The 27,337-nt window shown below is 52.4% G+C and overlaps 3 protein-coding genes across 6 annotated transcripts in view; 2 read left to right on the forward strand and 1 right to left on the reverse strand.

Moving 5' to 3' along the window:
- Positions 1-7,023, forward strand: part of PHLPP2 (PH domain and leucine rich repeat protein phosphatase 2) — a 33,615-nt gene extending 26,592 nt beyond the window's left edge. For both annotated transcript variants that reach the window (XM_074913625.1, XM_074913624.1), the window contains 3 exons: positions 174-362; positions 493-724; positions 1,106-7,023. In XM_074913625.1, the coding sequence (XP_074769726.1) occupies positions 174-362; positions 493-724; positions 1,106-2,245 (1,561 nt within the window). In that variant the 3' untranslated portion in view covers positions 2,246-7,023. The remainder of the gene's footprint in view (positions 1-173; positions 363-492; positions 725-1,105) is intronic.
- Positions 7,024-7,051: 28 nt separating this feature from the next.
- MARVELD3 (MARVEL domain containing 3) lies at positions 7,052-8,925 on the reverse strand. Its single transcript, XM_074913675.1, has 2 exons — positions 8,412-8,925; positions 7,052-8,309 (listed from the first exon to the last, which is right to left on the reverse strand). The coding sequence occupies exons 1-2, from the start codon at positions 8,923-8,925 to the stop codon at positions 7,699-7,701; spliced, it is 1,125 nt and encodes a 374-aa protein (XP_074769776.1). The 3' UTR covers positions 7,052-7,698.
- Positions 8,926-9,511: 586 nt separating this feature from the next.
- Positions 9,512-25,337, forward strand: TAT (tyrosine aminotransferase). Of its 3 annotated transcripts, none has more exons than XM_074913627.1 (12): positions 9,512-9,599; positions 17,522-17,764; positions 17,944-18,048; positions 18,841-18,908; positions 19,291-19,449; positions 19,625-19,763; positions 20,292-20,344; positions 20,684-20,836; positions 21,728-21,856; positions 22,297-22,380; positions 23,818-23,916; positions 24,705-25,337. In XM_074913627.1, the coding sequence occupies exons 2-12, from the start codon at positions 17,530-17,532 to the stop codon at positions 24,846-24,848; spliced, it is 1,368 nt and encodes a 455-aa protein (XP_074769728.1). In that variant the 5' UTR covers positions 9,512-9,599; positions 17,522-17,529; the 3' UTR covers positions 24,849-25,337. The 3 variants fall into 3 exon arrangements, with proteins under 3 accessions (XP_074769728.1, XP_074769727.1, XP_074769729.1); XM_074913626.1 differs by lacking the exon at positions 9,512-9,599 and adding an exon at positions 15,877-15,920; XM_074913628.1 differs by lacking the exons at positions 9,512-9,599; positions 22,297-22,380 and adding an exon at positions 15,877-15,920.
- Positions 25,338-27,337: the final 2,000 nt, after the last annotated feature.

Here is a 27,337-nt window from a genome sequence, read left to right on the forward strand (position 1 = left end):
GTCAGGGAGGGTTCAGGAGATCCAGTCATAAAATGCAGCTGCACGTCTCATGGGACTGGGGCTTTGCTGCCCTGTGAGAATAGCACTGACAGCAAGGTGCCTGATGGCTGTGGTTCTGGGGACCATATAATCTTCTGAGACATACTAACTTTGCTCATATGCTTCTCTAACAGGCTGTGTGTGTCATCCCTGGCACTGGGAAGCTTTGCAGAGGGGGTGGAGGCTGTGTATGGCATGTTTGATGGTGACAAGAACGAGGAGCTGCCGCGCTTGCTGCAGTGCACCATGGCTGATGTGCTCCTGGAGGAAGTGCAGCAGTCAGACACCGTGTTCATGTCCAACACCTTCTTGGTCTCCCACAGGTAGGACAGGGAGCCGGCTGGTCTGGTGGGACCTGCATGGGTACATCACCCGATGTCTGGTGGGCTGAGGCAGCGCTCCAGAGCGCCTGTCGCTGGCATCTGCAGCCTTCCTGCACTTCTCCTCCCACAGGAAGCTGGGCATGGCTGGGCAGAAGCTGGGTTCCTCTGCTGTCCTTTGCTATATTCGTCACGATGCAGCTGATCCAGCAAGCAACTTTTCTCTGACGGTGGCCAATGTGGGAACGTGCCAAGCCATTCTGTGCCGAAATGGAAAACCACTGCCTCTCTCCAAAGTCTTCAGCCTTGAACAGTGTTCGGAAGAAGCCAAGAGAGTCAAGGAGCAAAAAGCCATTATAACAGAGGTTAGTTTGGACCCTCCTCACTTCAGCTTCCACCCTCCTGTAAAAGCTTGGTACAAATGCACGAGCTCTGCTGCCTGGCAGTACTACAGGGGAGAGGATGGCACAAAGGTGTTTGAGTGACTTGACTGTTGCTTCCTGCTCTGCCTCCCTTGCCCATTAGCTGTTGTTGCCAGCGTGGGTGGTGGGCAGTGACGGTACCTGATGATCAGGTACAGTGAATGTCTCTGCTGTGGTACCTGGACCTAGACCCCTTTCTCCTACCCTGTAGCTGAGTGTGACGTTCCTCAAGGCTCCGAACCAGTACGTAGGCAGGGGAAAGGTGGCTCTCTGGGTGGTCTCACAGCACATCTAACACTGCTGCCCTGTTTCTCTTGTCTGCAGGACAATAAGGTCAATGGAGTGACTTGCTGTACTCGGATGCTGGGCTGCACATACCTGCATCCTTGGATCCTGCCCAAACCACATGTCGATTCCATTCCACTGACTGTACAAGATGAGCTGCTACTTCTAGGGAACAAAGCTCTCTGGGAACACCTTTCCTACGCAGAGGCTGTCTCAGCCGTGCGTCACCTACACGACCCGCTAGCTGCTGCAAAGAAACTCTGCACTTTAGCCCAAAGCTATGGATGCCAAGACAACGTAGGTGCAATGGTGGTGTGTCTGAACATCAGTGAGGACAGCTGCACATGTGAGATGCATGGCCTCACTCTGCCAGGTCCTGGGGGATTTAGTTCCACCACCACCAAGCCAGCAACACCTTCATCTAGCAGTGGAATTGCTTCCGAGTTCAGCAGCGAACTGTCTGCTTCTGAGGTTAGCAGTGAGGTGGGCTCCACTGCTTCAGACGAGCACAACGCTGTTGGCCTTGATGGCAGTTTGCTGCTGCGACAAGAGCGACGTTGCAGCCTACATCCTGTGCCCCCCTCGAGCATCTTTCAGCGCCAGCCTTCCAGTGCCACCTTCTCTAGCAACCAGTCTGACAATGGTCTGGATAGCGATGATGAGCAGCCTGTGGAAGGTGTGATGACAAATGGCAGTAAAGTGGAGGTAGAGGTGGACATCCACTGCTGTAAAGGAAAGGGCCTGGAGCTTGAGCCTCCTGCTGCAGTGCACAGCTCCTCTGCTCCGGGGCCAGAGGACGACTCGGGGCTTGTCCTCGTCATTCGCAGACAGAACAGTGTAAACAGCAACACTGTGCAGAGAGGGGTCAGGGAAAAGTGTGAACTGCAAAAATCTCTTTCCACATGCTGTCTCTATGGAAAGAAGCTTTCCAATGGCTCCATAGTGCCCTTGGAGGAGAGCCTCAACCTCATTGAAGTAGCCACAGAGGCACCCAAGAAGAAGACTGGCTATTTTGCTGCTCCATCCCAGGTGGAGCCAGAAGATCAATTTGTGGTGCCACCTGATCTGGAGGAGGAAGTGAAGGAGCAAATGAAGCAGCAGCAAGAGAATGGAGCGGACCAGGAGCAGAAAGAGGAACATGCAGCGTCCCTGCCAGAGGAGTTTGACACAGCTTTGTAACCCTACAAGTACTGCTCCCACATTGTCTGTCCTGGGAAGCCCTGTCCCATAAGGGCTATCTTGCCTTCCAAGGGGAGCTGGGATCTGCAAGGAGTACAGGCATCTGCTGCTGCTTTAATGGAGTCAAGGAAGAATCGGGAGTGCTAAGGTCTGGGCTGTCCACTTGTCACCGTAGAGTCTTAGTTGTTGTGTGAGCACTCGGAGCAGCAGCTGGGCGTTGTGTTAGGGGCTCTCTGGAGATTGTGGAAGCACTAGGAAGAAGGCAGATGTTCCAACACCTGCCTGTAACTCCTTGAACCCTGAGGTTCTGCCAGCTCTGCAGGGAAGGGGCTGGTGTACGTGCCTGTGGGGTGAGGAGGCTGCTGAGGGGAAACGTTCAGTGTTTGGAGTCCTGTGAATATTTCTGATGCAGCCCCCCCACCCCCACCAGCACCCGACTTTGTTATTCCTTGAAAGATTACAGCCAGTTGCAGTGAAGCTGACCCAAGAATGGTTTCCTACATTAATTGCAAGCACTTTTATTGATTGCACTTAAGCTGTTCTGCTCCCCTTCAGCCCAGCACTTTATTATTTCAGGTGAGGGGAGAGAGCACTCCACGGCAGGTGTGGTGGGCACAGCAGAAGACTCAGGGTGCCGGTGTTGTGCTGAGCAGTGGCGCAGGGCAGGGTGAGGGTTACGATGGGATCAGCTTATGCAGGGTGAGAAAATACATGGCTGAGCGATATCAGGTGCCTGCTGATGCATTTTACCTGGACCATAGGAAAGATCAGCTCTGGACTGGTTGATGAAGGTCACGTGTAGAGCCAGCGCTTGGAGGTGCAGAGCACAGACCCAGCTCAGCAGCAGCTTGGCCACCTCTGTCACGGACACCTCACAGCAGAGGCTTCCTGTGTCCGGAAGACGGGATGAGACCCGGAGCTCGTGCTCATTGCAGTGAGGTACTTGGTCTCACAGGAAGCCAAGTTGTGAGCAGAGTCGTGCTGCTCTGAGGCTGGTGAGCAGTGGGACTGCCTTTCCCATGCTGGGAGGCGTTCAGTGCTCTGTTCCACCGACACAAACTCTGCCCTGTCAGCTACAGCATCTTCGCTTGCCTCTGAAAACAGGAGTCACATTCCAAATCTACAGCAATCTGCATTTCATGGTACATGCCCAATTTGGCCACAAAGTGAAAGCATACTTGCTTCTGCTTAGCTTTCAAGGCAAAAGGAAAAACAGAACTTTCCACCTTAATAACATCTTTATCAGCACTAGAAAAGATGTTTAAAACAGTCCCAGTAATGGTGAACTGACCAGTCTGCACTCAGCAGATGCATTGTGTTTCCATGAGGGTTTTTGGTGCAGGGTGTGAGTTGGCTGCCTGTGTCATTATCTTGTGTAAGGGTTGGGAGAAGACCACAGCCCCGCAGTGTGCAGATCTGTCTCCCTTGGCTGGCAGAGAGCTGGTCGTGCCAGTGGTGCAATAATCCTAACTGTAATGTGGGCTAGTGCCTTTTCTTCTTTATTAATTATATTTATGAAGAAAACTTGAAAGTTTCTTCTCAAGAGCTCTGAGGGGCTTGAGTTGTATATTTTTGGATCAAATTGAGGCCTTGCTCAGAAGGAAATACTGTGCAGACTACTTGTGGGATTCTGTCAATATAGATCTTTTGACAAAATCTAATGGAGTTTTACTGAGATTTCAAAGCACCTTGATTTTCTTCTCACTAGGAAAAAGTGTATTTTTACCATGCATGAGAACGCAACATTTTAGGGTACACCTTGTGTTAGTTACAATGTAATCATGAAACAACCCAACTTTTTCCAAAGTTTAAACTCTCACAAATTTTGGCTGCTTAAATGCCCATTTCATTTGGAAATGGAGAGAAAAGATAATTCCTAGAATCGCAGAAACGGCGGCATTTGAATCCCTTACGCAGAGAAACAACAGCAGAAAAAGATTAAAAAACTAAACCCCAAATGTCTTTCATGTTCTCTTCATAGAAGTATGCAGAAAAGGCTCATGCCAGTTTATTTGGCAGCAATTTTTAATTCTGGTGATAATTTTACCAAATATCTGTGCCCGGCCCAACACTTTCTGGTACCTGACAGGGCTGCAAAGCAGCCTCTGTTCAGCTTGGGACTGATGAAGAAATAGTGTCTCCTTTCTGAGTAAGACTGTGACAAACTTTGCATTAGGAGAGTGGCAGGTGTTAATGCAGATCAGGTCTCTCTTGCACTGATGTGGAAAATCCAGTGTCCTTTCCAGTCTGAACCAGTAGCATTGCACTGAAGGGTTGGCATTGCCGCAGGGAGTTAGTCCTGAATGGCTCTTCCTAGCTCAGTGGGGACAGACTAAGTAAAATAAAACTCTGCAATGGAGCATGCAGATTTCTGAGCTGCTCCTTTTCATGGTAGTGGCAGAATGGAGTGCAAGGAATTCCTACTTAGCCTTTTTCTCCAGTGCTGTTTCTGGTTTTGAAGCAGAAAGGGAGTTTAATACAGCCAGCTCCCATTTTCTGTGGGTGTGAACGGCCATGGCAGACCGTGGCTTGTTCTCTTACGCTGGGTAGCATCCACAGCTTTCTCTGCTGAAGCTGATACTATGAACTGTTGGTCTTACCCTGGGCAGCACTGACTGAGTGCTTCCCTCCACCACTATCTTTTGTTTTCCTGCCTCCCTAGAGGCAGCAAGCTTCTCCTTTGACCTCCTCACCTTGCTCATTAGCACCACCGTAGATTTCACGCTCCCTGGGAGCACTGCTGTAGGTGGAGCAGGTATGAACCGGCAAGTCTAGTGAAGGACTCACAGCAGGGGATAGAAAGTGTTTTCCTGGTTCTCTTCCCGTTCTGTCTCCCATTCCCTTCAAGATTTTTTGTATGTGGTTCTTGCACAGATACATCATCTCCATGGAGCCACATCATTACAAACGTCCCATTCCTTAACAGACCCGCTGCCAGAGAGGCTCTCAGCTTGGGCTCATCAGGCTCTGGTCCCTGCCATGTTGTTGCGGCCACGGTCAGTTCAGCTGGGGAGTTCCTTTGTCCATCTCTTCATTAATTCTGGCTCTGCTGATGAGCGTGCTTGCTGAGAACAGGTACTCTAAAGGCACTGACCTGTCTGCCCTATCCCCTCCAGAAAGGCTTCCACAACAGGAGCCCGTGAGGGTTATGTTCAGGGCTGAGTAGTTGGGGCCCAAGTATTAAGAATAAGGGGCAGCCTCCAGGTTGCTCCCAGCACCAGGAACAGGCCTGGTGGAGGCAGCACCACAGTCTGCTGGGACCTGATCAGAATCCTCAACTAGACAGGAGGGCAAAATCCTGTTCCAAGAAGGAGCAGGTATTTCCCTGTCTGGGATCGGGCTGCTGTGAAGGCTGAAATCCTTCTCCCAGTCCACAGGACGCTCGGCCGTGCCCAGGGCCCTTGGACTTCAGGAGTCCCCACACTCCTTCCCCATGGCAGTGGCTTCCCTGTCACCTGCCAAAGGCTGCCTTCAGGCAGCAGGTTCATCTCTTCAGTTTTGTGCACTCCTTGTCTGCTGTTCCATTGCTGTCTGAAGACTCACATGTATTTCTCTTTTTTTCACATTTTAAAATGTTACCTTTTTTTTTAACTTAACTCATATCACCCAGCGCATGTTAAAGGAATATTGCAGCACACTGTTAATTAAATAATATTTCTTCATGGGTTTTGTTTTCAAAAGGAGAGTATTTTCTGTATCCCAAGCTAGCATGCACCTATAATAGTCTCCATTTTTATCATGTATGGGAATAGGTTGTCCAGTGAATGCACCTTCAGCACTGTGGCCTCTGCGTTGGTTTGGAGAAGCAAATAACATGAGATTTCTGGAAAACACTATTCCATTGATTCTTTATTCAGGCGTATAGAGCAGTCCAGGAAGGAATATTTTTGCATCAGCTTTTCAGCTGACCTAGCAATAAAGATTTTTACTTTCATCTAACTACATATTCTGATTCCGTTACTGCACTGGAGGGAATTTGTGCAATATCCCAGTCAAACGTAGCTGTGGCTAGCAGTAGCTGTGCTATAAGTGCCCCATCACTGAGCTCTGTGTGCTACTTCACTCATCAGCCTCCCCACAAAACCTACTTGCAGAACACCGTGAGGGTGGAATACAATATACCAGTTACTAGGCAGCTTCTGTATCCTGACAAAAGAATCCTGCCCTGTGAACTTGCTCTAATAGTACGTACAGCTCTCTAGAAATACCTGCAACAAGCAGGAAATACAGGATTGCTAGAAGAAGCAGGACCACAGTGGACTGTCTGTGTAAATCCCTGTGCTGAGACACTTGATGCATCTAGCTACTGAAAGGGAAGAAATGTCAAACACACCCCAGAGTACCCAGCGTGTTCCTGTTTAGCATTTGTTTTACTTTACTATCTCTAGATCCCACAATGTTCCATGGTTTTGGCAATTGTGAGGATTTAGTCACTGGTGCCAGTGAAACTGGAGATGCATCCAAGACAAAGCACGTTTCTGGTATATTTAGTTTGGTGTTTAAGGTTTTGTTTTGTTTTTTTTAATAGGGGCAGAACTGGTCTGTGAGACCAGTGGTGATTCCATCTTCATATGGCCAGTGCACATAGTGGGCACTGCTCTGAAGTGACATTTCATTGAGGCATGATTTTGTGATTCTAGTGCTACTTTTCCCTGTTAAATTTCCCATAAAAGTTTTGAAATATTTTTTTTTTTTAATAAATAGAAGATCAGCATCTCATTTCCCCAACTTGTACATTAAAATGTATTTTGAAAACAATATACTTCTATCTTAAAGCACCCGTTGGAGTTCTTGAAGCTTTTGTCTGACTATCTCAACTCTGGGCATCTTTTTAAGCAAAACTGTTGTATACAAGTTATAAGTTGAAAAGGCATTGTGTCACAAATTAGGCTGAGTGTATTCATCATTTTACAGGTTTATTTCAGGATTCTCTGATGGATTTATAAATGCCATGTTCAGACTGCCCTGTTATAACATTCCAAGAGCCCTACAAGAAAGCAGTAATTAACTGCCACAACCCTAGGCCTCATTTTTAAGAGCTCTGTTCTCAGTGAACAGTCAGATGCCCTTTGTAAAGACAGTTACAGCTACAGAAAGCTGTTCAGCAGCAGAACTGTGGAGTAGCTGTGGCTTCTTTCCCACAAGTAGCAGCACTTGTAGCAAGACCTCAGGAGAGAAGACACCCGCAGAAGGGAGGGAAAGGCAGTTCCCTCCGCACCTACAGAGTCATTCTCTACTGAGAGACAGCCCCCAGGTGAAGACAAGCCATCAGACTGTGTCCACTAGTAATTCAATAATGCACATTCAGTCAGGAACAGCTTGCCTCCACTCTACTCTCTGGGTGTGTGTTCTGCTGCATTAAGGCTGCACTGTCCAGAAGGAAAAGCATACTGGTTCATCTCAGTAAGGGCACTGGCAAAAATAATGATCGTTTTGGGAGCGGAGGAATCATTCTAAAGCTCATATAATTGTCTGGGGTTCTGTTCCAGTTTGCGAGCAGCTCTGTACTCCCTGAGAGCCAGGCCTGCGCTCAGCAGGTGTGCGATGGCAGCCACGCAGCCCAGGAGGCTGGCAGCAATCTCGGCACCATGCAGGCTGCACCTGAAACCCTGGTAGCCTTTGCTCTGGTAAAGCTGCTCCCTTTCTCTGCACACTGACGAATTATAAACCCCCAGCAGAAAATGGAAGAAACAGGCCAGAGCGGGCACGATGCCAATTGCAGTCACCGTGTCCAGGCTGCACTCCAGGAGCAGCCATGCCGGGAACCGCCCCGGCAGCTGCAGGACACCGGCCGCGATAAGGAGGCAGGAGGAAGCCATGAGGGCACCCCCCGCAGCCATCGCCGCCCTGGCAACCGGCAGCTTCAGGCGGTGGAAGCGCTGGTCGAGCTGCTGGGCCCTCTCCCCGTCGGCGCCGCCGAAGCCGCTGTAGGCCCCGCCGTACTGGTAGTAGTAGAGGCCGCCCAGGCCGGGCAGGCCCGTGTACCCGCCCGCCGAGCCGCCGGACACGGAGCCGCAGAGCAGGATCAGCCCGGCGAGCAGCGCCTCGACCGCCCGGCAGCAACCTGGGGGGAACGGCGGGGCGGGTGGGCGGCGGGCGGGCGGGACGGACCCTCGGCCGGGCCGGCTGCTCCGGCGGCGCGACGGCCCCGCCCCGCCCTGCTCACCCCTGCCCGTGCGCAGGTACCGGCACCGACGGCGCTCCAGCAGCCCCGGCGCGGCAGCGCGGCTGCGCGGCGGCTGCCCCGGCCCCGCTCCAGGCACGGCGCTGAGGGGTGACGGCGGCGGAGATGGCAGCGAGCGGCCCGGGGCCCTCGCGGCCGCTGGGCCCTTCCTGCCCCGGCCCGCCCCCCGCCCGGGCCCCTCACGGCTCCGCGGCCCGGCCCGCCGAGCCCCGGCCCGCCCCCCGCCCGGGTCCCTCACGGCTCCGCGGCCCGGCCCGCCGAGCCCCGGCCCGGCCCAACCCACGTCCGGGTCCCTCACGGCCGCCCGCCCCGTCGAGCCCCGGCCCGGGGCCCTCACGGCCGCCTGCCCGCCCCAGCCCGTCTCCATCCCGAGCCCCTCCCGGCCTCCCGCCCGCCCGGGCCCATCACGACCGCCTCCCCCCCCGCCCCTCACCGCCCGCCCGCCCGCCCCGGTGGGTCCGTCCCGCGGGACGAGGGGGCCGCTCCGCTCCGCCATGGCCCGGTCTGGCCGCGCTCGGCCCGGGGCGGGCTCAGCCCCCGTCCCCGCCGCCGGGGGGGTGGCACGGCGCGTCGCGGCCGCTCCCTGCGGCATCTGTTCACGGAGCTGCTGCCCGCGGGCGCGGCCGCTCCCTTCGCGCCGACACGGGCCCCGCCCGTGCCAGGCCCGGAGCCGCAGGACGAGCACAGGTCGGTTCCCGCTGGAAAGGGAGCGCCCGCCCGTTTCCAGCGGCGGCGGGTTTTGGTGAACGTGCTCTGCGTCCCCCCCGGCTGTGCCTGCCGCCCTCACGCACCTCAGTCCCGTCGCTCCGTTGCCCCCTGAGCCCCAGTCCTGGCCTTTTCAGTCTCTCCTCGCCGAACAGTGGCACGTACCCTCTGCTGCATCAGCCGCCCTTCTCCGGACCTTCCTAAGCCCGTCCTGACTCCCCTAAACCCCCACGAGATGCGGTGCTCAGGCCAGGCAGCCCTCGAGACGCGGGCGCACCAGGGTTCTGTGTCAGAGCAGGGTGGGCGCTGCCGCCTCGTCCTGCGCCGCTCCCGCGATGCCCAGCATCCCGCCATTGCTCCCGCCGCCCGGCCTGCGGAGCCCCGTCTCCAGTCGTCAGCACCTGGGGATCTGACCCGCGGCCCAATGGCCAGGTCCCAGCTCAGTGCTGCGCAGGACGCCTTCAGGTAATTTTCCTTAGATGCATTTGTGACCTTATATTCACCTCTACAGAACCGAGTAGATCTTTTCTGTGTCTGATCCCTGGAGGCCACTTCAGACAATGTGATGTGACCTTTTTACTGGCTGCCCCATTTCCACACGCAGTAGCAGCATCCCGCTGCGCTGCCCAGCGGGACTGGCTGCCGGCCCGTCCCAGGAGGCTCTGAGTGCAGCCCTTACCTTTCAGAAGAGGCGATGAATTGCTCCTTTGTTTACTGGTGGTTGCTGGAGTGAAGGCAAATGCCCAAGATCTCACCCATGCACAATGTCAGCATTTCTCAGGGCTGGTAAGGGCAGAGCTGATTCAGGAAAGGCTGTGTGTCATGGGAAAAAAAATAATCGGTAGGACAATTTGGAAACACAGAGGGAAGCATAGAGAACCTGACAGCCAGAGTGAATATTTTTATCCAAGAGTTTGACCAAAGGCTGCCTGGAAAAGCTTTAGCATTGCAAAGAAATACTATTGCATTTAGGAAAACAGAGATGTTTAGGGAAACAGAGTTACACCCTGAGGTCTCGGACACAGTGTCTGAATATGTACCCCCAGAGGTCCAAATTTGTCACTAAGATGCAGCAGTACACTTCCTTCATCTGTAAGACTGGTGGCAACAGTGATTGCTTCACCCTTTTGTCCTTGCAGGGGCAACAGCAACAACCCTATAGATTGATACTGTGAGAAGCCTGTAGGCTGCAATACTCACTGCACCTCAGCACTGTAGAAAAACACTTAACATTTTGCCTGATTCCGAGAAGGACAGGGGATCTGAAAACTTGTCTTAAAATATACTTAGTTTGGGAATAAGAGAGAACAAAACAACTCACAGTTTTGTTGAACCCCCAGTTCAGGTAGAGAGGACAGGAACTGTGTGATGATGATAAGTTAGGAAATGGAGAGACTGTGGGGAGCTTAGGACAGGGGTCCTGAGGGTAGTGCAGATGCTCAGCAATGAGGCTGTTGCACACACCCCTTCTGGTGTGCATGCACTGCATCACTCGTGTTCATGGGCCAGAGCCCAGGCCTCCTCGCTGCCATGCACAGGATGAGCTTAAAAGGTTAAAAGATCCTGAGCAGCACCATTTGGCTTAGCAGAGCTTTTAACTGCCATGAGAGGGCCACGAACAACTAAGCTGAATACTCATGAGTCACAAGAAGGGATGAAATAAGTGTTTCTTATGCAGAGTGTTGCTGCTGGTCATCCAGCAACCTGAGCTGAATCTTTCTTTGGAATCTGTGATGTGCTGGAATTACTTGTTCAAAGACAGCTGGGAGGCACTGCTCTGGTGATGCGTTCAGTGTTCTACTAGAGTGTTTGCTGCTAACAAGTGAGGTACAAACTTCAAGGTGTTGTAGAACTGAGTCAGTCTTCATTTCTGTTGCTATATTGAGAAATGTTAAAAAAATGCTTTGTGTCACTTCACTCCTGCTCAAAGTACCATAGCTGAGCTTGGTCAGCCTTGTCTTCTGGGTTCCTATTCTCACTGCAACAAGTAGCAGTCAGCAGAAGAGAGCAACAGGAAGCTGAGGATGCCAATATTAATCTTCACCTCTGCTTTGGCTCCTCTTTCTAATTTTTAAAAAATTTTTGGCTCTTCTGTTTCTGGCTGCTCCTGATGTCATTGCTGCATTAAGGAAGGAAGGGCCTGGCCAGTGCTGACCTGGTTCAGTGCCCTCCCTGGGAACCTGGAGGGTGAAGTGGAAGGAGCAAGTCATGAACTACCTCATGTTTCTCCAGCGTGAGGCAGCTGGGAGCTGTGGCACAATCACTGCTGGACACCACAGCCAGATTTATTGACTGTCCCACATAAATAAATAATCACAGGAACAATGAGCTCAGCACAATGACGATGCAGCAGGGCTGCAGAAAAGAACTGGAGGTTATTGTGAATGGCAAACTGAACTCAAGTCCACAATGTCATCCTGTTGCGAAAAAAACTAACATAGCTAGGGTGTATAAACAGGAATGTCACAAGTAGGACATGTGAAGAAACTCTTCTGCCCCCCCCGTCCCCTCAGCGCTGGTTAGGCCTCTAATCCTGCACACTGTGTTTCCAGAGGCGAGTGGATCAGCTGGAGAGGATCCAGAGGAAAGCAAAAGAAAGCTCTAGAAATACAACCTATGAGAAAAAGATCGATCCCAGTCTTCTCATTTGACAGAACAGGTGTCTCTTAACAACTTGCGAGCTTGTTAGTAGGGAGGTGTCTTAACTTGCAAACTTGTAAAACGCTGCTGTCCGGGAGGGGAATATTTTGTTCTCACTGTCTGCTGCTGTGACCGTCAGGAAGCAGTGAGCTTAGCTTGAAGCAAAAGAGATATGACTTAGGCACCGTCAAAAAAAGACAATACTCACATGCACATGGAATCCACCACTTTGTAAGGAGATGAGTAGTTGTTGCTGGAGCAGATTGGTTGGGCAGGTGGTGGGTTTCCATCGCTGGGGCTCAAATTCAGTCATGAGAGGGGCTGTCCTGTCTTTGCTCTGAGAGAACGAGGTGTCTGGTGCTGCCCACCCCACTCACTGCAAGCTCACGGTGTCACCTCGTCCCACAAAGCCACCATGCCCCTTCCCATCCCATCCCCACCAGCTGGTCACTGTCCCTGTGGCTTCAAGGCCATCAAGGGGGCAACGGCCCAACAAAGCACGCAACAGCTTAAGTCTCTGAAGTCACAACTCAAAACACAGGGAACATCATGTTTACCTGGATGTAAGCAAAGCACAAGGCTGGACAAGGTGTTTCTCTTCACTGTGCCTGTACCCAGGAGCCACTGACGTCCATGCTGTGGGGCGCATTCCTCAGCATCCGTCACAGTGCTTGCAAGTCTGTCACTGTGGCTGTTGGGCCTGTAGCTCAGCAGTGCTTCCAACTCCCCACTAACCTGGGGTGCCCACAGGTCCCTCAGTGTGCTTCCGAGGAACGTGGAGCCCAGGCTGAGCGTGCAAGGGCCTGCAGAGCCACCGCTCTCCTTCCCCGCCCCAGCGCTGCTGCATCGCCCAGCACAGCGGGTATCGCGTTGCAGCGCTGCATTTGCAGACACTGGTATTGTGGGAGGCTGTGGTTATGAAAGCATTTGGTTCGTACATTCCCTGGTTTTCTTGACAGTGGGAAATTGCAGTGGTAGGGGATCGCGTTCATTAACGCAGCTGTTTTCAGCCTGGCCTGGGGCCTGCCAAGGAGAGCTCCACCAGGAGCTGGACAGTGTATCACTGTCCCTGCTGCAGCGCCCTGCACTGCTGCCATGTGAGCCACCTCGGCCCACCCTCAGAGGAGGGGCAGAGATCAGAGAAGCCATAGGTGCCAGTGCTCCTCTTTCCAAAGCCCAGCTCACCCTGCAAACTGCTTGCTGTACACAGGCGACTTCTCCAGAATGAGACATCTCTGGCTAGACTGTGCTGTTTAATGTCTTTCAGATTTTTATTTCTGAGATCAAAGCAAAATTGATTCTAACTACAGACAGTAGATAGATGAAGTAGCTTCTGTCTATTTTTGAGTCACTCAGTTACTGGCTTTGAGTCACATTGTGTGGATTGTGCCATCACCCTGGCTCTTACACACAATGTTTGCACAGCTTTGTAGAACCTAGCCGGGTTCCTTTGGAGCTGATTTTCTGCTCTGATTATGCAAAGAGATAACAGGTGCTATGCTCCCTTTCAGGTGAATGCTGGCTAATTAAGATCATCATGGTTTGATCAGAGACTCATGCAGTTATATGTAGGTTCGGCACAGCAGCCCTGTGCACACCGCAAGGCAGGTTCAGCTCTGAATATGTGCATTTTCAGAGCACCCGTGTGACCTGACCTGTCGCAGGCAAGGTTTGTCCCTGGCATATCAGAAAACCTGCCGCAGTGTTATAAAGGTAAATATGCTGTGGGAATCGATAAACAGTCACAAAATTCATGAGAGCCAAGAAGGCTTCCTGGCTGTTTGCCCATTTAAATGAGAGTAACAATAAATTGATTTTAAAAAAAGAAAAAGGAAAAATCGCATATTTGGTTATTAAAAGCTGATTCAATAGGAAATGCAGAGACCAGAGATTAAGCTACACACATATTTGTGGTTGCCAGCCCTGAGCTGGTTGGGGCTGTACCAGTATCAGAAAGGAGTGGGCAGAAATTGCTGAAAATAAAAGCAAGATGTTAGGAAGTAACTAGTAAAGTGATTTGTTATTGAGCCCGGTGGATTTCTGTGCAGAGTATCCGTGGAGTGTCTGTCCCTGGAGCAGGGCACCCTGAATGGGGGAGCAGGGCATGTGGGCAAAGCCCCACTGGTGCATGTCCTGCCTGCGGCCTGACAGAGACAGAGGCTTGATCCTGTGCTCCGCTCGAGTGGCCCTTTGCCAGTCCTGATTTCTAGCTGCATCTGGGCCTGGAAAAGGGAACTGCTGGCTCTTGCTGGCTTGGCCTCTGTTCACAGGAATGGCACTCTTGGGCAGTCCTGGTACCAGAGCAAGGCTGTACCAAGAAAACATTGAGGCCATCACCAGTTTCTTCTTCCACTGGGAAGAGACAAAAATCACCTGCTCAAGGTACACAAGAAAGAGGGAGCTGAAGAGGTATACGGGAAGATACCTGTGGAGGAGAGCTGCTGAGGGGGAGAAGCAAACTGCAGAGGGGAAACTGGTCAGGGCTAGTGGGGTACAGGGGTCCTGACAGTCAAGACAGCCCCGCTGTCTTGCTGTCAGAAATACATCCTGCGGGGTATGGCCACCTCTTTCTCCACACCACACAAGGGGTGCCTTGGCCGTATTTATAGAACATGAAGTGCTGAGCTGTGTGCTCCTGCTTCAGCCCTGGGAGGCTCTGTGCACCACAAGGTGGAGGGGAGCTGCAGAGCCCGTGTGAGAGCATCCAGAGGCCTGGAGTCTTGCAGAGAGAGGAGAAAGGCATAGTAGTATCAGGAGAAACCCACTGACCCCATTGTGCACCACTGTCCTCCCCCCGCGTCTGGCCAGGTTCTCGGCCTTATGTAACTGCATCTACCTATGTCTCCAGAGCCACATTTTTTCCCCTCTCGGCAGCAGGCTTCTAGTGTGCCCTCCCCTGAACTCCACGGCTGTGTGCAGTAAGATGGGTAGAGCTCTAGTTGCGTCAGCTTCGGGTTGTTGCTAGGCAGAACATGCAGCATCGTCCTTGAGGCCTCCCAGTGCCACATTCAATCCTGGCAGGGCTGCAGCATGGGGCCGGCTAGGGAAAGCGAGAAAATAACCATAGGTGCTTGGAGAAGGCCTGCATGGACTTCTGAAGGTCACTTGTATCAGGCTTCAGTAAAAGGAAGAAAGAAAGTAGTCTGGAACTGTGCAGGTCTCAGCAGAAGAGAGTCCAAGCAGCTTCAGTACAAGACATTTGTGAAGTGTTTTTGAAAGGTGCTATTCCTTGTCCAAAGCCCCCAGGAGCTGTGGGAGGCCTGCCAGCCAGTCTGGGGCTAGGAACCCTGGCTGGACTCGCTGGCTGCACCCCATCACTTCCCAACCTGCTTCTAGCCCCTGAGACAGGGTGCAGATGCCTCTCTTATTTATCCCAGGCCTGCAGGAGCCAAGGGACAGGAATGCACAGATTTCACATCACTTAGCAAAAAAAGAGCCTTCTGGGAATGGTGTCACCTGTGCTTTGCAAAACCATCAGAGAGGGAAGAATTGCATCATTCCTGTTAGCTGCCAAAATTATGAGTTTGCCTGGGTCCTGCAGCAACCAAATAAAGCACACCCCAAACTCATGGCAACCTGAGCTTCCTTTAACCCTTCAGGTCCAGGTGCCTCCAAGACACCAGCTAGGGAAGTGCCTGCCTCCCTTCAGCCTATGGAGGGAGATAGCTCTTGGTTGTAATGATGCCACAAACTCCTTTCTCAGCTGGTGCACTGGGAGCCCAGAGCCTTTGAGGTGAGGACAGACTGATGCTTTCTGCAGGCTTTGGGGTCCGTCAGTCCACTTTCGGTGCATTACAAGATGCTAGGGCTGGAATACCTGGACTCTGTGCAGATTTGCTTCCGCAGTCTCTGAGGACTGTGGTGCCAAAGGGGGCAGGCTGCCCCCAGAAAGAGTTAATGCGCAGGCATGTTCCAGATGTTTGAAGTGAACACACTTTCAATGGGGAGGAGAGGGTGGTTTTGGGTGGGGAGAGCAGCCCTCTCTCTGAGCCAATGGCTAAACGATTTGCTCCCAACGCCCAGTTTTGGGGCTTATTTCATGGGCAAGAATTTGCAGGAGTTTCCTCTCAAGGGGATTTGTCCTGGATGAAAAGTAGGGACTGGACCCCCAAGCTTGTTGGTGTCTCCCTCTCTGTGCTGTAGAAGGTAAAGTGCTATGCTCTGGTACCTTGCTTCTTTTGGGGGGGAGAAGCAGGGAGATCTGCCCTGGCTGCCTACGCTGAAGGAGTCCATTGTGCCTGAAGCTCCCATTTGCAGGAGAATCGTGTTGCTGGGTGGTGTGAAGGCTCTTGGGGGACAGACTCTGCGCTGTGGCCAACTGAGATATGTGGCTCATTTCTCTGCTCAATTTTTTATGCAGCCCTGCTGCATGCTTCTTCAGCTGTCTTGCTTTTGGTAGAAAGGAGACCCAGAAGGTATTAGCAGCAGAGAAGCTGAAGTCTTGTTTTGTGACCCTGTTATATCAGCCTGGGTTGCTGTAAACAGGCTAATGCAGTCCTGCTGGCAGAGCAACTGCAGCAGCATGGGGCATCTCTAGGTGCAGACTTCACTGAAGCTGTGAGAAATTTGTTCAGATGGAAAATCCTGTCTGAACCAGGCAATGCTACAACCCTTCCAGCTCAGTTTCTGCAGCAGGGAAGGGTTAGATGTGTTGTGAATATCTGTGAGCATGGGTCTAAGTAACTGCCATCAGAAAAGGGCCGCTGTTCACTGAAGTGCCTGTCAGTGGAGCAAGGCAATAGGGCAGTGTAGAGAGCATAAGCGGTTTGTGGCAGGATTACAAGATAGTGTGGCAGTACCAGCAAGAATGGACTTGGTGGCTCAGGAGGTCTCTGCCTGCCCTGTGCCCTGCCCCTAACCTTCTGCCGGTGGCAAGCCCTAGGTCAGCAGCAGTTTGTAAGGCTTTTGCTGGCTGGGTCTGGCTTGTGCTCTGGGTATACGTGCTGGAGTGTGCATTTTGGGGCCTAGAAGGCAGCTGTTCCTCTGCTGTGCCTTGCTTGTTACCCAGCCTGGGGCAGGACTACAGACCCTTTCCTTGGGGCAGTGCCACCTCCCGGATTTCCCTCTTGGCCATAGCAGTCTTGCTCCATTTTCTAAGCACTGCCTTTTGATCTAGGCTCTCTGGACCGGGGTGTTGCTCTGCTAAGAGGCAAATGTCTGTAACCTATACCCTGCCGCTGCCCAGTGCATCGTGGTGACACTGGCCAGAACTAGCTTTTTGGCATCTGAGATTTGATTTTCAGAGTGCTGCATTTCTGTCTGCAGACTGGGGGGACATTCTAGATGTGAACACACATAGTGGGCTGATTCCTGTGGTGGCAGATTGAGGTGTGCGAGCTGATAGCTGGGGAAGGTGCGGGGTGAACCTGACCCTTCTGTCAGTGGAACATTGAATCTGCAGTCAAGGAGCAACCACCACGTGCTGCTAAGTCCTGGCCACTGGCTTTAATGGCGCCTGCTCCCCAGCACAGCAAGCCCATGCTAGGCAGGGGTGCAGCTAGCACAGAGAGGTGCCTTTATCTTTCCCACTGCATTGTGCTCTCACTTATGTGTGGGGTTTCACTCCATCCTGGTCCCAAATGCAGCCCTACTTGCTGCTGCTGACTGAGTTGTCCATAGGCAGGAGGGGGGGTCTACAGCTTTCAGAAGGTTTACTTTTGGAGAGTCATGGGCTGTGTCCCCAGATGGGCAGATCCCTTGTTTGGCATGTGTTAACTAAGCCCAGGAAATCCACTCCACACTGACAGCTCTCAGGATGGACTCATACCTGATCCAAGTGAATGGCCACGGAGATCATGCCCCTGTGCTGGATGTTCATCTCAAGACCAATGGCAACAGCGTATCACTGGGGAAGGTGAAGGGCCGGAAGCCAAGATGGGCTGTCAGGGCTTCTGAAATGTCAAAGAAGACTTTCAATCCTGTCCGAGCCATCGTAGACAGCATGAAGGTGGAGCCTAACCCAAAGAAAGCTATGATCTCCTTGTCCTTAGGTGAGCATAGTGCTGTGGCCGAAGCCTCTGGGCAGTGGGGTTGACTGTGTGGCTGGCAGATTGCAGGGCTCTGAAGCACAAAGCTTGTGCGAACACCCAGGGATAGGCCAGACAACCACACAGCTCTGTGCCCTGCCACAGATCAGTGAGAACTTCACTATTTTTCAATCTTTGAAAAGGAGACCCAACGGTCTTTGGAAACCTTCCCACAAATGACGAGGTCACACGGGCTATGAAGGAGGCTTTGGACTCAGGACATTACAACGGTTATGCTCCATCCGTTGGTAAGTTGACAAAGCTCTTCCTGTGAGAGCAGGGTGAAGGCATGTGCCAGGCCCTACAGCATCGCAGGTATATGGAGCCCACAGACATCTTTCCAGTAGCACCCTGCAGCTGCCCTCACCTATAGTCCCCTGAGCATGCAAACGTGTATATCCCCCAGATACACCTGCATGCCCTTCCCTGTGTGATCTGTTTGAGGCCCAGAGCCTCCTGCAGAAGCTGTCTTTGCTGCCCCAGCCATTACGACAGCCCAGAAGGGCTCAGGACTATGTCTCCCTGCTGTGAGCTGCAGCCAGGCTCCTTTCTGAACTGCCCTGACGAGGAGTCCCCTTGGGCCCCTTGACTTCACAGACAATGTGAGCCCTGTTTGCAGTCAGTGCACAAAGCCTGCACAGATTTCAGGTCACACCTGCCTCACCCGAGATGCTGTGTGGTGACAGGGAGGCTGCTTCCATCCCATCACTAAGCAGTGAGGGCCAGGTAATAGCCCTTGGCCTCCCGCGGGGTCAAAGCAGCTCCCTGGCTGCCCTCCTCCTGTCAGTCCTGTGTCCAGCCCATCTGGGGTCAGAGCCTGTCTCCCTGCCCAGGGTCTGTCCCTGCTCTTGGCCCACCTGGCCCAGCCTCAGGGTTGCACCCTGCTTGGCCCGAGGCAGGACAGGTCCTGCTGCCTTGGCTCTGTGTCACTGACAAATGGGCTTCCCCCAGCTGGGTGGCAGCTGTGAGCCTTGTACTGGCAAGAAAAACTAAACGGTCTGGAAAAACCTCCCTTCCATGTTTGGCTCCTCTTTCCCCAGGCTACCAGTCCTGCCGGGAAGCAGTGGCCGCATACTACAACTGCCCAGAGGCACCACTGGAGGCCCAGGTACTGGTGCCCAGCTGAGGCACTCCCCGCGCAGTGCGGGCAGGGTGCTGCTGCCCGTGCTTAGACCACACAGCATGGGGGCCTGCCCCAGCTCTCTTCCTCCCCTGCCCAGCTGTGGGACTGAAGGCTAGCCCATGGCCTTGTCCCCAGCAGCCTCCTGCTGCCCTCACCCCCTGCCCTGAGCCCTTCTCCTCCACCCTCCTCAGGAGGAGGCTGAGTTCTCCAGCTGTTGGAGGTTTCCAGCTTTTGGTCAGGCTCTGGACTTGTCTTCTTGGGTGAGAAGCTCTCACCTGGCAGAGCCTGGGCATTATGTCACTCCCACGTGGCTGGGGCACTTCAGAGGGGCTGTGCTTTCTGATTAACTCCTGTGTGCTCTCTGTAGGATGTCATCTTGACAAGCGGCTGCAGCCAGGCCATAGAGCTTGCCTTGGCAGTGCTGGCCAACCCAGGACAGAACATCCTGGTGCCACGGCCCGGCTTCTCCCTCTACAAGACTCTGGCACTGTCTATGGGGATTGAGGTCAAACTCTACAACCTCTTGGTAAGTGGTGGCAGTCCTGGAAGGAGCAGTCCTGACATTTCTGCCTCTAAGAAATACCCTGGCCCTGCCTGGGGCGTGGGTGAAGATAACCCAAGCAACCCTGGGCACCCTGCCATGCCCCACTCTGTGTGGCAAGTCCAATTCCTCAGCTGTTTCTTCCCCTTCACTTTGCTAGCCCGAGAAGGCCTGGGAAATTGATTTGGAGCATTTGGAATCTCTGGTGGATGAGAAGACAGCTTGCCTCATTGTGAACAACCCATCAAACCCCTGTGGCTCTGTGTTCAGCAAGAGCCATCTCCAGAAGATCCTGGCAGGTGAGCGTGGGCCTTGGTTGCAGCCTAGTGTCTGCCCACATTGCCCATGTCCTGGTCACTGCAGTGCCGCAGCCCAGGGCTTTGCCTCTGCCCTCATGACTGACTCCAGCTCAGGAAGCAGGGCTTGCTCAGTGTGAAGGTGTTGCCTTATCTGGGCAAGAACGTGTGGACCGTGTCTCTTGCCTTTCCTCAAACGCTCTGTGTGGCTTCGACTGCTCACTTCTCAACTCTGGCTCCACAGAGGAGAGTGTTGACGGGGAGCCCTCTGCTCCGCAGCCCAGCCTGTCAGTGGGAGGGCTTTGGGAGGGAGGCAGCTGCCCCCAAGAGGTGAAAGCAGAACTAGGCTCAGCCAGGGCACAGCTCTCCAGTGCCTGGGCTCTCAGAAAGAATGGTCTGTAGGGGGAATATAGGGACCCTCTGCCCTGGGACAGAGCTTTCCTTGGAGCCCTGTCAGGCCCTGCAGCAAAGGGCAAGTCTGCTCCCGTGGAGAATACAGGGCGTCCAGGCTGAATGCCCTTTCTCCCACAGTGGCGTCAAGACAGTGCGTGCCTGTCCTTGCTGACGAGATCTATGGAGACATGGTGAGTGTCAGCTGTAGTCCCTTGCACCCCCATGCTGCCTGTCCTTTCTGATGCATCCAGGTCTCCAGAGGTGAGCCGCAGCTCCACTCCCCAGTGCTGTGCCAGAGTTCCCAGTCCTCTGGTGTGCAGTCCTGCACCTCTCATGTCCAGCTCCTTTCCTCTTCCCAAACCACTCACTTTCATGTGAGCACACTTACCATGTTCACAGCTTGAAGCTGGGAGCTTTCACCACCAATTTCCCATCATTTCCTTGCCTCCCTTCTTGTTCTGCCTCATGCACGCCCCCACAGCTCCTGCAATAAGAGGCAGGGACAGATCTAACACAGCCTCCTGTCACAGGTGTTTGCGGACTGCAAATATGAACCCATTGCAACTCTCAGCACCAACGTGCCAATCTTGTCCTGTGGTGGCTTGGCAAAGCGATGGCTAGTCCCTGGCTGGCGGATGGGCTGGATCCTGATTCATGACAGAAGAGACATCTTTGGTAATGAGGTGAGAACTGCTGAGTGTTGCTGTCACAGCCACAGACTGGAGTGTCTTCAGTGTGTGGATCATCAGGGCTTTAACTGATACAGGCATGTACTGCTCTTTCACTCTCACATGGGTGTCACCCAGTTGCTTACATGCTCTTCTGCACCTCTGGGCTTTCCATGTCCCTTCCTCACTCCATCTGCTCCCATACATGGACTTCTACCCACATCTACACTGTAACACTCTCCTTGTCTCTGCTGCTCCTTCATAAATGCATTGTCTTTTTTGTGTGTGTCTAAGTCCTTCTCTTCTCAAATAGCTCTGGTGCGCACTGAAAGTATTGCATGGCTTATCCAGCATGTGGAGTCCAGGGGTGGTCTCTATGTGCTCTTATATGGTGTCTCTTAAAAGAAGCACCCTGCAGTGCTGCCAGTGCTTCACCTGGCTGTTTGTTCATCTGTGTTACAAGAATAACCATCTACTGCAGCGACCTGTCCACCTAGAGAGCTTTCTGTTGAGGAAGAGGGAGAAGAGAGGACTGACTGAGTGAGCTGAAGGCCAATGTTGGTTGTCCCTACCTGGCTTTGAAAGTGTGGATTGTGAGCCCAGAACTAAGGGAAATGCAAAGTGGTATTTGGAACAGCGCTCTATTTGTGTTAGCTCTATTCCAGCTTTTCCCAGTTGGGAAGCTCCAAAGGTTGTCTCTGTTGGCATTACAGTCTCCAACTGAGGAACAGAGAATGACACTGTAAATAGTCTGGCATATAGTCAAGCAAATGTTCTTTAGTACTCTGTGCTCACTGAAGAGATGAATGTGAACAGCTGTAGGAACACAAGAGAGTAGGCCTTGGAGCTGTTCTTGTCCTTCAGAGAAGCACAGCTTGAGCTGCAAATATCACCATGTTTTTTCAGATCAGGGATGGCCTTGTAAGACTGAGCCAAAGGATCCTAGGACCCTGTACAATTGTCCAAGGAGCACTGGAACGTATCTTGCACCGAACACCCCCTGAATTCTACCACAACACCCTCAGCATCCTCAAGGTAAACAGGCTGTGACAGGTGAGCACAGTTTGTTCATGATTGTTTGGAGGGAGTCATATCTCTCTAGCTCATCATCCCTCTCCTCATCCTGCTTCAAGGTGCAGTTCTATCTGTGACTAGGAGAGGCTAACAAATCCAATTCCAGCAGGAGATGTGGTAACTGGGGCAGAAATATGGGCTGTGATAAGATTCAGGCGGCTCAGCCCTGCAGCTGGAGCTGGTGACCCAGGGGATGGGGTGTTTGGCACTGACTTGCTGAGCTCAGCTCAGTCACGACTGCTGTGCTCAAGGCCATGATCACCCATGCTGTTTGCATTCAGTCTTCCTTTATTTGCAGTGGGCAAACCTGTTTATAGTCCTGGTCTAGAGCTTGGCTTCCATTTGCTGAGCTGCTTCCTGGAATTTCTCCTGTTTTGAAATTTCTCCTTTCTGCTTTTCAGTCCAATGCTGACCTTTGTTATGCTGCCTTATCAGCTATCCCTGGCCTCCAGCCTGTCCGGCCTGCCGGAGCCATGTACCTCATGGTAAGCAAGGAGAGTGACGTGCCATTTCCAGATCATCTACACTCACACCACGTCTGGTGGCCATTGCTTGTCAGTGGTTTCAGAGTGGTGCTTGGCACCAGGTCTCTCTTACCACGCATTTTCACTTGCCCTGTGCAGTAGACACACCCCTCAGTCACTTTAAAAGGCCAGAATATGTTGTTCACTCCTTGCATAGCAGAGGCTGGTACATCTCACCCACTTGCTCCTGCACAGAAATCAATGACTTGTACTTTTCAAGACAATGTTGTTTTACCTGGATTTAAAGCCAGCTGGCAATGGGAAGCCCCTGCACTACAAATCAGATTATCATACTTCCCGTTGAAAATGTAGCCTTCTTCCTACTAGCATGCTTGTCTTCTGCCTGTGCTGTTGCCTCTTTTTCTGCCTTTTTCCATACCTGTTTTTTTTTAACTTTCGTGGTGAAACTTCCTTTTTCATCTCAACAAGCTCAATTGAGAGATTTAAATCTCTTAACACATTTTTAATCTTTTTTTTTGTCTCATAGTGTCTCCAGCTTTTTATAAAAATCTGGACCCAGAACTGGAGAATACTGCAATATCAGTCTCACTCGTGTTCTATAGATAAGTCTCTACCAGTTGACCTTGTTTCCAATCTTACCCAGAACTACACGGGTCATTCTGCTTATGCTCTTTGTGTAGAGGCACAGGTCTATGATTCTTTCACACCTATTGTATTTTTGCAGTATCTGAACATTTATTTCAGATTAAGTCATCTGGTAAAATTTTTCTCCCACTGGCTCTTTCAGAACTTCTACATGCAAATTATCTTTCACCTGGTTTGTTTAAGAACATTCTCATAAGATGTTTAAAATAATCTTTGGTTACAAACAAATAGCCAGGATATCACTGTGTCTTTATGTAATAAAGGGACAGCCTCCACCTCTTCAAATGCATAACAGAAATATATATTGAACATTCCAGCATTTCAGTGTCATTTTATGAACTGTATCATCCTACAAGGATTTTGTTTGTGATATTCTAGACCATGCTATCTTTCTTTTTTGTCTTTTTAGTTTGTCTTCTTCTTACCATATGAATTTATTGCATGACAGAATTATTAATGCATATTGACTAGAGTTCTCCCCCAAGCTCTTTTGCAGTATCTTCCTTCTCACTTCTCATTGGTTACTGTATCTTTGCCAACAGTTTTTTTACTAAAGTTGTCCTTAACTGAAATTCTAGCTTTAAGTAGTTAATGAATACTTCTTAAAGAAAGCCAAATTTTCATTTATATGTTTCTGTTTGTGTCTTACATTCCAGTCAGCCCAATTCATGAGCAAAAAATGTGGGCAAACAGCTGCGCTTGACTGGGAAGTTGCTGGTCCATGTGGGTAAGCAGGGACACTACAGATAGTTTCGGTGCCCTTGGTTGCCATGTTACATCTCTCTGCTGCAGGTTGAGATTGAGATGGAGCATTTCCCTGAGTTTGAAAATGACGTGGAGTTCACTGAGCGGCTCATCTCGGAGCAGTCTGTGTTCTGCTTGCCAGCCACGGTGAGCCTAACCCTGAGAGCCCCAGGCAGCTGCGGGGCCAAAGCGTGGGGAGAGAAGCAACAGGGGTTTGCAGCCCTGAGCTCCGGGGACAGGCCGGGAGGTGTGTGCAGTGTCCGTGCCCCATCACGCTGTGTGTGTGCTGGCTGTCAGCTCCACACGTGGTGTGTAGGCATGGGGACAGGCTGTCTCTGGCTCACTAACAGCTCTCAGTCAGGCTGCCAGGATCTTCCCAGCTCCAGGCTTGCTCTGTATTTCTCAAGCTGGCAGAGCTGGACCCCTGGACCCTATGTACCCCCAGACCCTATGTACCCCCACACCTCCTTGCAGGAGCTGCTGCCTCAGAGGCACAGGACTGCTCCCACCTATGCTCCTTTCTTCATCCCATTTCCAGTCCCCCACCCCTGTAGGCATAGGGACGGAGCACAGGCTGAGAACATCTGTGCCTTGTCCCACCTCCTCCCGGTTCCACTTCCAGCACAGATGACAGAGGGGACCTTGGATCCTCTCCAGCTCTCCCCTTCCCTGTCTCCTTCCAGCCCATTTCCTGGGTCCTGCCTAGTCCATACAGAGTCCCTTGGCCTGTCACCCTCACAGCATCATGTCTGCACAGATGGAGAAGGGATATTTGCTTGGAAGCGAAAAAACAGTCTAAGGGAGCAAGACCTCAGCCCTGCTGTCCTACGCTGACTATTTTTCACTTGTTGATGCAGCACATGGCCCCAAGGCAGGACTCTGAAACTACAGCACTATCCCAGGTAATTTGACAGCTTCATCCGTTCTCATTTCAGTGCTTTGAATACCCAAACTTCTTCCGTGTGGTGATCACCGTGCCCGAGGAGATGATCTTGGAGGCCTGCAGTCGCATTCAGGAGTTCTGTGAGATGCACTACCAGGGTGCTGAGGGGGCCCAGGATCTGGAGTGCGACAAGTAGCCACAGCTGGCCTCCTGCCTCTGCCAGGCGAGACCTTGTGAGGCAGCAGCTGGGCAGGCGGGGCTGCTTCCAGCCAGCCCCCCCCCCGGGCCTGTAAGCAGCTGCTGTCCTGCTGCTTCACTTCTTGTCCTCCACAGACCCCTCAGCACTACAGGAAGAAGCAGCCCCTTCTCCCTCCTCCTCCACTGCAGCTTGCACACCCTCCGGCATCCCGTGCCCAGGCTCTTGTGTTCTCTGCATCTGCACCTCCGCTGCAGGTGGGAGCCCGGGGCTGCTGCTGGGCCAGGCCCCCTAGCCCGGGCCCATGTGCTGGCTGCACGTCCCCTTGGGGACAGGAGAAGGCCGCTGTCTCGGAGGACAAGACAAAAGTACCCACCTCTCACTTCCCCGTGTTACCTTAGGAGGCCAGAGATCTTTATACCGAGCCCTTTGTGCAACAAAGGGAGTAAGTTATTGTGACTTTTTTTATTAATAAACATTCTGACGTGCCAGTCCCTGCGCCATGCTCCTGTTGTGCCAGGCCTGGCTTGGCCAACTTGTGTGTCCCCTGCTCGGCCCACGGTGCTGCAGTGCCCCAGGCTAGCCTCTGCCTGGCTGCCGGCTGTCCAGGGCTGCCCCGGCGGGGGCACGGCGGGACCCTCAGGCCCTCGAGGCACCACCAGGTGCCGAGGGCAGGGTGGGCCCTGCACGCCTGCCCTTCCCCACAGAACTGCCCCGGCTGGCCCTCACAGCCCGGCCCTGGCAGAGCGGCTGGTGCCTGCAGCCCCTGCCCACCACTGGCCAGGCCAGGTGCTGGTGCCCGGGTGCTCAGGTGGGGGCAGCCAGGCCTCCCTGCTGCAGCGGCGAGGAGTGGGCGCCGCTTGTGCTGTGTGGAGGGTTCGTCGGGTGCCAACAGCACCAAGGCCACTGATGGCCGAATACATCAGCCCCATCAGGTGATAAGGACCTGGTGGCCCAGTGTCTGTCCATTCTGTGGAAACAGGAGTGCCTTGGCAGTCAAAGAGACAGTAACGTTAGCCCGTTGGCCTGCCTGTTCTTGTGAGCTGCCCAGGGCCACAGAGAGCCATTTTGAAACCAACAGAGGGGCAGCCTGGGGAGTGACTCACACACCGCTCTGTTCACCTGTCCTCCTGCAGAACTGGGATCCTGGGTCAGCTGTGCCTCTCCAGCAACACCAGAAGTGAGCTAGCTCTAGATTACACACTGCCAGACCTCCTGCCAGGTTCCGTAGAAATCTCAATGCCTCCCCTTCCCCTGCCCAGGACAGTCAGGGCACCAGCACTCCGTTGGAGGGGAGGTATCTGAGAACAACAGCAGTGTATGAAAAGGTTATTGACACATCAGCTGAGTGTCCATGCCACATCCTTTCCCTTCAAAGAAAGCAATGCCAGAACAAAGAGAGATAAGCTGGGGCTATGGGTGAATGGTAGATGGCTTCAGAGATTTCATGCCGTTAGACCTCCAAATAGAGCCAAATAACCTGAGCTGCTTAATATAAAACGTTGACAAATAATAAGTAGGCTGGTGTGTCAGGGGTCTGTTGGGCCAGGAGGCCTTTACAGCATGACCTTACTGCATTGTTACACTGTCTTGCATCTACTACAGCTGTCAAGTTTCATCTGTTTCCTTGAGCTCTTCTCCACATATCTTGGATTCTGAGGCTTTAATTCCCATTAGTAACAAATGGACCCCATTTTTAGAGAAAGCTGCTCTTTTCAGACCGCTCTCCCTTCATGGACCCCTTTACTTTCAGAGTCCCCTCAGAGGTGTCTGTTAACAGGAAAATATTCTGCAATGATTAACACCATTCTGTTTGTTCTTAGCCCAGCAGCATTTTGCCAGGGACACTGAGAGAGCCAGAGACATAGCCATATATATAGCCCAAAATCTCAAGATAGATTGCTCAAGGCCACATCCTCTTTTGCCATCTTTCGCAAACATTTTGACCACACCTACATTTTCCTTGCTGCAATACCAAACTAGCATTAAATCACTAATGTGCTAGGACCATTTTTCAGGTGTTCTGGTCCATATGAGCTGGTGTTTGGGGGTGTTTTGTGCCAAAGAAAGCCCCTTCAGCACTGAAACCAACTAAGATGCCAAGACACAGGTCTGGAGCTGCTCTTCCTCAGATGCTTGGACAAGGTCTGCAGAGCTTTGGTTGAGCTCCCTCAGTGCCTTTATGGCAGGGGAAGATTGGCAAGGAGGATTGTGAACATGCCCAAGTGACTTGCAGCTGAGGAGTAGAAAAACACATATATCATATGAATTGTTGTTTAGTCTTGTGTTTGACAAGTAGAACATCTGTGTTTAGGCAACAGGTCTGTGATAGACTTAGAGGCACCTATTGAACATGTCTGAGATTTCTGCCCTGCTGTGGGAAAGATCAAAGCACAGTGCTAAGCTATGCCTGCGTGAATCCCTGACATACAGGCGAAAACAGCTGGCTCGGCGATGCTCTAGCCTGGACCGAGCTCTGCGTCCCTGTT

This window comes from Athene noctua, chromosome 9 (genome assembly GCF_965140245.1).
Source record: "Athene noctua chromosome 9, bAthNoc1.hap1.1, whole genome shotgun sequence".
Taxonomy (NCBI): Eukaryota; Metazoa; Chordata; class Aves; order Strigiformes; family Strigidae; genus Athene; species Athene noctua.